General features: G+C 37.7%; 1 protein-coding gene across 1 annotated transcript in view; it reads left to right on the top strand.

Moving 5' to 3' along the window:
- LOC107672485 (manganese-transporting ATPase 13A1-like) overlaps positions 1-8,949 on the top strand; it is a 24,964-nt gene extending 16,015 nt beyond the window's left edge. The window contains exons 16-25 of the mRNA XM_016465696.1: positions 916-1,024; positions 1,116-1,309; positions 1,407-1,503; positions 3,723-3,904; positions 4,198-4,312; positions 4,399-4,595; positions 4,680-4,822; positions 5,023-5,134; positions 6,838-6,981; positions 8,427-8,949. Of these exons, the coding sequence (XP_016321182.1) occupies positions 916-1,024; positions 1,116-1,309; positions 1,407-1,503; positions 3,723-3,904; positions 4,198-4,312; positions 4,399-4,595; positions 4,680-4,822; positions 5,023-5,134; positions 6,838-6,981; positions 8,427-8,537 (1,404 nt within the window). The 3' untranslated portion in view covers positions 8,538-8,949. The remainder of the gene's footprint in view (positions 1-915; positions 1,025-1,115; positions 1,310-1,406; positions 1,504-3,722; positions 3,905-4,197; positions 4,313-4,398; positions 4,596-4,679; positions 4,823-5,022; positions 5,135-6,837; positions 6,982-8,426) is intronic.
- The last annotated feature ends 763 nt before the right edge of the window (positions 8,950-9,712 follow it).

Here is a 9,712-nt window from a genome sequence, read left to right as displayed (position 1 = left end):
GGGAAAGAGTTAACAGTTAATATGTCTGTACTATCGCCATAGTATTGACAATTTTGCACTGTTAGAAATAGTTTTAAAAAGGTATGAACAGGTGGGTGTTTGTCTTGGAGTTTGGAAGTATCACTAATTTGCACTTATATTTATGCATTTGACATTTGTATCATGAGTCGTAATGAAAGGCAAAAATATTTGGAAAGATTTATACAAATTTGGGCAAAATTAAAGGTTTTAAAATGGTTTAATAAATTAAAAGTACTGGTTTTGTATATTTTATCCACTGGTGAATTTTCTGTTTTATGAGTTATTTATAAATATTTCTTATGTAAACTAATCCTAAATTATGTATATTTGAATATATACATAAAAAATTTTAAATACATGTAAATGTTGGATTTATATATATATTTTATTTATATGTACACAACCATTCAAAAGTTTGGTATCAGTAATATGTTTGATTTTAAAAATAAATTAATAGTTTTATTCAGCAAGGCACATTAAATTGACCATAATGTTACAAAACATTTCTCAGTATTTCAAAATATTTCAAATAGATTCCTTTCTTTTGAACTTTGCATTCAAGGTCTATCAGGGTTTCCACAAAAAAGCAGTTTTAAACAGTAATAGTAAGAGTTTCTTTACCACCAAATCCTCATGTTTCCTGAAGGATCCATGTGATTATTAAAAAGTTAAGTGATTCCATATCAAACTTGTCTGTCACATGATAATTCATGATTTCAGTCTCAATTTTGATTACATGTATAATGTGTCTTTCGCAGGGCTGTGTTTAAAAACCTTTCCAGAACATTTCTTATAGTTTATAGTTTTATTATGTTTTATTGTAGGTTATTTAAATTGTGTATTAAGGAATGCTTTTCCATCATTTCTAACATTTGTCACACTCTCTGTGCACAGGTTGTAATGATCACAGGTGACAACCCTCTAACAGCGTGTCATGTGGCCAGAGAGCTGCATTTCATCCAGAAGGAGCACATGCTTATACTGCAGCAAAGCCCCAATCAAGGTGTGTGACATCCCTGAAAATACTGCTCTGAGAGAGCTGGAGGAACATATTTTAAATCAGTGTCTCACTGAATCGCCTCTATTTTTTGCAGCTGAATGGCAGTGGGTGTCCATAGACGGCAGTGTGTGCCTCCCTCTCCCTACTTCCTCAGTCTCAGATTTGATCAGGCGGTACGACCTCTGTGTGACAGGAGAGGGACTCACCAGGATGACCTATGAACCCAGTTTACTCAACGCCCTGCTTCCTCATGTGCAAGTCTTTGCTCGTGTCAGCCCTAAACAGAAGGTCAGCTTTACAAGTTTGAGAAACCTTTGCTGATAGTTGAATTATCACACTGTGTATTCAGCATTGTTAACGCTGTTGATTTTTCCTGTCTGTGCAGGAGTTTGTCATAACTAGTCTGAAGGGACTGGGTTTCGTTACACTGATGTGTGGAGATGGCACAAATGATGTTGGCGCACTCAAACATGCCCACATAGGTGAGTCATTAAACATGCTGAATGTCATAGACGGTAAATTTTGTTTAAAGGTGACATATTATGCCCCTTTTTACAATATGTAATGTAAGTTCCAGAATAGAGCTGCGCCTTTACAGCTCGTATCTGCTAAAAACATCTATTTTGGTTCTGATTATCATGTTTATTGCTCTGAAATCATGCGTTTTAAACCATATGAGTTTAAACTTCTGATATAAGGTTTTCTGAGTGCACACATCCGAAGCACATATCAGCAAGTGAGTACTAAACTAAGTTCACACACAAGTTTACGTTAAAAACACACATGAGTTACAAGAACAGTCGGTTATGTCTGTGAATTTAAACAGCTGGGAAATAAATCGCTTGTTTATTTTAGATCTGTGTGGCAGCAGCAATATACAGTAGCCTAAATAAATCAATAAATCCACTGCTGTCTTGTCTCCTCTGAGGCTGGGACTCTAAACCGTGTTCTGTGCTCGTCTGTGCAGCCAAAGACAGAACAGTTAGCATGTTTTGCTCAAACTTTCGCCATGGCATTAGAGCTGGTACACCGTTGTCGCTTGCGAAATCAAAATGACGGTGCCTTGAGTGGAAGTTTACAGATAAAGGGGCGGTAATATCATAATCATGATCCCTTTGCCACGTCACCAAGGGAGCAAAATCAGACACGCTCGTTTTCTCAGACGCTTGCAGAAAAAGGCTTACCTAAACAAAGTGATTGGGTTAATCTTTTTCACGTTTCCTTGGTTGGTAGATGCACCTGGGACCTGATTATAGCACTTAAAACCTGGAAAAGTCAGATTTTCATGATATGTCACCTTTAAAGCAGCGGAAAAGTAAGACACTTACTAATCTTAGTGTGCAGCCCGGAGGGTTGAAAAACAGACTTGTGCAGGTCAAAATCATTGTAAAGTTGTCCAAATTGGCAAGACAGCAATATATTTTCATATAAATAAACCTATTTATACTGTGTGAGGAAAATGTTATGTGTGATATAAAGACGACAACATTTTCTTTCCAAAATTAAATAAGTGTGATTTGTCACTCAACTAAAGCCAATTCTTCAAATCTGGAACATTTTTACTTTGTACTTTTGTATTTTTTGTATACTGTAGGAGTACATTTATTTGTATAACCCTGAAGAGACAAATTTTCATTTTAGTATTATTTGTAGTGCACTTTGTTTACGCTGTAAATTTTGTCTTAGAACAGCATTTCTTTTATATTTAGAATTAACTGACAGCTCCTTAATCAATCAATCAACTTTTTTTTTTCTTTTTTTTTTTTACAGAAACTAAATGTGTCCATAGATTAGATTTGAATAATTAGCGAAGGTAATTATGATTCAAATTAAAATAATTAAATTTCCTGAAGTTTTCAGATCTTTTGGCATCCCGCTCTTTTTAACCATTGCATTTTCCAGTCGTTTGTGATTTCTTGGCATAAATATATGCGTGATGATTATAAAAAAATACCCATGGCATTTTAAGGTTTTATTAAATTAAATAACTTTTTTTTATTAAAAAATAATTTTTTTTTTTTTATTTAAAATTCCGTTTTAAAATGTGGGAACTCTGCTTCTTCAAAGACAGTTTTTGAGGGGGTGAAAAGAGAAATATCTTGTATTAGCTTGCTTTAAATCATTTAGTGTCATCTTAGGCCCCTTCAGAAGTTTGCTGAGGCCCCCTAGTGGGCTCCATCCTCTTGGTTGAGAACCACCACTCTAAACACAAATATGAGTGTATTAACTGTGCTCTTTTTAAAAAATTAAAAGACAATTTCATCATCAATTAGCAGCATGTCACGGATGGTCTTGTATTGAATCTGGAACATAAGCTATAAAGTCTACTGTATCATATTTGATAAGCAAAATATAACTCTAAATTATCAGCATGATCAAAACTTTGTTGAAAAACAAATTGTACACAATTTACCTGATAGTTCATATTTTTATAGCAAGTAAAAGGCCCTATCAGGTCATGGCACACGTGTCTTTTTTGCTTTCATGATGCATCAAATATGATACTTGACAAAAACCACATGCATGGCAACTTTTAAAAGTTGGATTTGTTTATATTCTGTCCAAAGTTCCAATAAACTCTTCAACTTCAAAAAAAAAATTTTAAACAAATTTTTCAGACAATTGTTTCATGTGTCGGGTTTAACAGAGTTGATATACAGTAGATGTACTCATACCATAACATGTCTTTTGTGTTTACCAGGTGTGGCGTTGTTAGCTAACGCCCCAGAGCACATGCCTGAGAAAAAGAAGAGAAGCAAAGACAAAGAGTACTCCTCTGGAGAGCCCAGACCCCCAGTCCCAAGTTCAGGGGTCAAACTCGGCTCCCGTGCAGCCAGACAGAGAATGATGGCTCAGAGGGAGGAGCAGCTCGCTGCACAGAAGGTAAGCAGCTCAAGTCTGATTGTGGTTTACATGTTTTGAATGTCAGCATTTAACCAGTTCACCCAAAAATGAAAATTCAGTCATCATTTACTCACCCTCATGCCGTTCCAAACCTGTATGAGTTTCTTTCTTGAACACAGAAGAAGATATTGTGAAGAATGTTGGTAACCAAACAGTTGACGGTAGCCATTGACTTAAAAAAAAATACAACATTGGGTGAACCTTGCCTATTAAGCTTGTACTATTTAATTCAAACATGTAACCATATGTTGCATCAATGACTTGTGTCATAGGAGAGGATCAGTCAGGTGCTGCGAGAGCTAGAAGAGGATCAGATTCAGGTGGTTAAACTGGGCGACGCCTCCATTGCTGCTCCATTCACATCTAAACTGTCCTCCATACAGTGCAGTAAGTAACACATGTTTTAGATCAGCTTCAGCGCTCTCATTTAGTCCTACGTAAGGTTGGCCTAACATTGCCCCATCTGTTTTCAGTCTGTCACGTGATTAAACAGGGGCGCTGCACTCTGGTGACCACCCTGCAGATGTTTAAGATCCTGGCGCTGAACGCTCTGGTTCTGGCCTACAGTCAGTCTGTGCTTTACCTGGAGGGGGTCAAATTCAGCGACTTCCAGGCAACTCTTCAGGGCCTGCTGCTGGCCGGCTGCTTTCTCTTCATCTCAAGGTCAAAGGTGAGATTGTAATGCTGCTTGTAGTTTGTTATGGACCAAGATTCGCTGACTGTGAACTATGTCTGGGTTTTTTTTCCGCCTCAGCCGTTGAAGACTCTGTCCAAAGAGCGGCCTTTACCGAACATTTTCAACCTGTACACTGTCCTCACAGTGCTGCTGCAGTTTGCAGTCCACTTCTGCAGTCTGGTGTACCTGTACAGGGGGGCACAGAGCAGAAGCCCACCCAGGTATGAATGGAAATAGGATACTTATCACCACATGAACGGGCCGAGTGGGATTCCCAGTATCTTTACAAAAGAATTCTGCCTGACAGTGACATGACATGTGATGTCATTGTTCACATTTGTGTTTGGTTTTCATAACATTTGCAATCTGGCTTCATGTTTCACCTCTCTCTCTCTTGTCCTTTTTTTCCCCTCTCCTGCAGGACAGAGCAGTTTGTGGACCTGTACAAAGAGTTTGAGCCCAGTCTCATTAACAGTACTGTATACATCATGTCCATGGCCATGCAAATGGCCACATTTGCCATTAATTATAAGGTACTTTAATTGTTAGTTTGATATCAATCACATATAATGATGCTTTGTAATGAATTTATGTTTTGTAGCACTTAAAGGGATAGTTCATCCAAAAATGAAAATTACCCCATGATTTCCTCACCCTCAAGCCATCCTTAGGTCTATATGACTTTCTTCTTTCAGACGAATTGGAGTTCTATTAAAGAATGTCCTGGCTCTTCCAAGCTTTATAATGGCAGTGAATGGGAGTCGAGATTTTGAAGCCCACAAAAGTGTATCCATCCGTCATAAAAAGTGCTCCACACGGCTCCGGGGGGTTAATAAAGGCCTTCTGAAGTGAAGCGATGCATTTGTGTAAAATAAAATATCCATATTTAAGACTTTATGAACCGTAATCTCTAGCTTTCGCTAACTGTCGTACACACGTTCACTAAGGGTGCTTTCACCCTAGCACTTTTGGTGCGCACCCGGGTTCGATTGACGTCAAGAGTTCGGTACGTTTGGATGATGTGAACGCTGTCTTCCGAACTCGGGTGCGCACCCACGAACTGTACCCGAGTCCGCTTAAAAAGGGTGGTCTGGGGTACGGTTCAAGTGAACTCCGGTACGGTTCGCTGCTGATGTGAACGCAATCGTACCAAATCATGTAAGTGAACCGCTATTAATGACGTATTATTTGATAAAAATGTGTGTTTGTGTGTGTTTCACTCACTTTCTTGACGAGCATGACTGACGCGCTGCAAGCAGAGAGCTGTATATCTCATTTCTGTTCACCTTCAGAGTACTTTAGAGCATTTGCAGTACATTCGTAAGGCAGACGTAAGTGCCGTTATGTACTGAAGCTTTGGAAACAAAACCAACGGTTCAAAAACATAAATATAAAATTGAAGAGAGCCTTGCTACGCATTTTGCCGTCTTCTCCTGCGCCGTCGTTACTAAGCAACGGGGTAAACAGCTGCTGGCTTGATGACGCAAACGAACCGCGGTTTGGACCCAAATAATATAATGTGAACACTGTCCAGTGGGGGCAGGGGGGAGCAATCGAACTCGGGTTCGGACCAAGCAATCGAACCAAGTGTGAAAGCACCCTAAGAGTGTGGCCTTCCAGCGGATGACGGAGGACAGAGGTGTAGCGTAAGCTCCGGTGAGAATATGCTAATCTTGCAAGAACCAAATTTTTCATACAACCAGTCTCCTCTTGGCTCTATACTTCTAATTCATGACTGGTGTTTTGTTTTCATCACCACGTTTGCCTCTGTCCTCCGTCATCCGCTGGAACGCCACTCTCTTAGTGAACGTGTGTACGACAGTTAGCAGAAACTAGAGATTATGGATTATAAAGTCTTAAATATGGATTTTTTTTTACACAAACGCATCAGTTCACTTCAGAAGGCATTTATTCACCAGCCCCCCCCCACCAAAGCAGTGTGGAGCACTTTTTATGATGGATGGATGCACTTTATTTTGCTTCAAAATCTCGACCCCCATTCACTGCCATTATAAAGCTTGGAAGAGCCAGGACATTATTTAATAGAACTCCGATTGTATTCGTTTGAAAGAAGAAAGTCATTTACACCTAGAATGGCTTGAGGGTGAGGAAATCATGGCGTAATTTTCATTTTTGGGTCAACTATCCCTTTAATAATTTTAGTTAACAATAACAACACTGCAAGCACAGATGAGATTTGAGACCTGCAGCCTAGATTCAACACTGTCTTGTTCAGGGCCATCCTTTCATGGAGTCTCTCACTGAGAATCAGCCCTTGCTGTGGAGCATCGGTATATCAGGGCTCGCCATAGTAGGGCTGCTGATGGGATCTTCACCTGAATTCAATGAGCAGTTCGCCTTAGTGGATATTCCAACTGAGGTATGAGTTCAATACTCCACACTATTCACATACTAGACTGTCAATGGAAACGTGCTTGCCTTTTAAGCATGCAGTAAAGGCTTGTTCACACCAAGAGCAATAACTGTTATTATATATACAGTACCGCCGCTCGCTATACGCAGAGTACGCAGTTTGCATAGGGCACCAACTCCCGAGGGGGCACCATCCCAGTTGCTCAAATTTTTTTTAAAGACCATTCCTTCATCCGCGCCCACCTTCATGTTTGCAGCTGAATGCAAATGATCAAAGAAAGAAACAAAAAGATTAAAACGAAGCCCGTGCATCAATTTCAGGTACATTGATAATCCTGTGAAACTTTTTTGGCTGTTGACGTTAATAACATGTTTTAATGTCAGTAATAATTTCACAAACGGATCTAATATTCTCTCTGAGTTTCCATGTTCCCTTATGAAAATTAGCCATGGTTTTACTACGAATAAAACCAAAAATCATGGTTCTTGTAGCCATGGTAACCGCAAATTAACCATGGTTTTGTTACTTCAAATAATAATTTACAAAGAGGTGTTAAGATAATATTTTTTGTGCTTATAAAAACAGACCTAAGCCAACAACAGCCTTTAAAATGACTTACAATCACTGATCTATAATAGAGAACATTATATATATAGATCAGTGCTTACAATGCATTGTATAAAAACGATGAGGCACTAATGATTGGCTAATTAATAATCATGGTTTCATTGAATGACACTGTTAAAAATACATATTGTAATACAAAATAAAAAATGTATGTACATTATTATTACAAATGCCTGCAAAGGGAGCCAAAGGCCTGGTAATGGCTGCAGTTGATATACTTACGGGACGATCAAATCCTTGTTTAATAGGCTTTTGACCAAACATTTAATTCAAATATCCACTTAATCTTTAATTATTGGCCACCTTTTTGCTATATATAGATGAGGCAGCCTCTATAATTTCTTCAACAAAAAACATGTGGACATCACAGCCCTTACAAAAATTAGGCATGGTTTTATCGAAAAACTGCATAATTTTTTTTACGTGATTTCTGAATGCTTGAGACAATAAAATCAATCAGACAACTGTATTAATAAAATCATAGCCATAGGTAACTGTCTAGATTTGTAATTTGTAAATAATACAATTTAATTACAATTTATTTATTTTTTTACTTTTATATTTTTTTAAAGTTCTATTTTAACCCCTATAGTAGTTTTTTTTTGCTTCCATAATATTTGGGGGAGGGAGCACAACAATACAATCCTGCTTAGGGCACCCATTTGGCCAGCAGCGGCCCTGATTATATCACCCTTTTAGCGTCCACACCAACAAGACACTCTGTTTATTATAAGCATGTGCTGCAGTTTTGTCGTCTGTTGCTGAGCTCTCATGTGTAGCTATTTCTGATTAATAATATGTTTTCACATTCTTTCTCTTTGCAGTTTAAGTTAATAATAGCCCAGGTCCTAGTTTTGGATTTTGTCGCCGCCCTGTTGGTGGACAGAGTTTTGCAATTCCTGCTGGGCAAAGGAACTCTGAGGTTGCCTAAATGAACTGTTATTGCCAACAGTCACCAAAGCAGCTGCTACCCCTCGTGACCAGACTGTGAACAGGCTTTACAGGAACACGATACTTGACTGGTGGCAAACTCTGCAAGATGCGAAAGGATGGGCGTGAAACTCAATACTGTACACACCCCAGTGTTTCCTTTTCCTCCGTGTCTCTGTCTTTGCTCTGTCTTAATACTTTAGCTTCATTTTCTTTCTACTGACATCTTTAACCACCCCCTCCGCTCTGAAGGCCAAGAAAACTACAGTATTGTGTTGAGGGTGAGAGTGTGTTTGAGGCACACGGCTGTGACAGGGGTGTTCTGAAGAAGTGTTTCTTTTTTTGTTTTGTTTGGATTTGTTTTCATCATTTTGTAAAAAGACAAATCTCAGAAAGACTTATAAATGACCAAAAAAAGCTGTCGTTGTGTTCATTTCCATGACTTTTTCTTATAAAAATGTGAGGGGTGTACTCACTTCTGTGAGATACTGTACATTTTTAGAGAGCAAGCTAATTTTGTACTGCTTTGGATTAATATAGCAATATATGATATTATAAAGGCTAATACTTTCAGGAAAGCAAGGTGAAAGTACATTATTTTACAATGGTCACTTAAAGCTTTAAATCACATGTAGGAATGCAAATAATGACATGATACGATTGCAGAACATGGTGTGATGTGCTATTAAATACTGTATGTCAATGGAATATTTCTTCATATCAACATTTCAGCAGGCATAAAGTGAAAACAGAGCCACAAGATTTTCTCTAGATTAATATAAAAAAATTAAAAAAAGTTTAGGGAAAGGAGGGCTTAGCTTTTACTTTCAGAAAATGTTGACTGTCAAGTTTAAAGATCACACTAAATATTGTTTTATTTTCTATGCACTAACTCAATTTTTTTGTTATAAATATAAAAAAAATAAATAAAAATAATTATGCCAAAATGGGATGCAAGGACGTAAATAACAAGATTGCAAATGTACCTTTAATCTGTGCTTTTCAACTTTTTTGACTGATATTTCTGCCAGTATTTCTGCTATAATCATGTTTTTGTAAACAGAAACTGGGAAACAAACAGTACTTGTTTGAGGGGAAAAATAAAAGAAATATGGGTTCATTTCATGTATTTTTTTACTCTTAAGTTATTTTATAAGTTTTTAATAATAATATATCAATT

The sequence above is a fragment of the Sinocyclocheilus anshuiensis genome, unplaced genomic scaffold (assembly GCF_001515605.1).
Source record: "Sinocyclocheilus anshuiensis isolate Anshui unplaced genomic scaffold, SAMN03320099.WGS_v1.1 scaffold1430, whole genome shotgun sequence".
NCBI classification, from domain to species: domain Eukaryota; kingdom Metazoa; phylum Chordata; class Actinopteri; order Cypriniformes; family Cyprinidae; genus Sinocyclocheilus; species Sinocyclocheilus anshuiensis.
The sequence above is the reverse complement of the archived record's forward strand: the minus strand, read 5'-3'. Positions and strand labels throughout refer to the sequence as shown.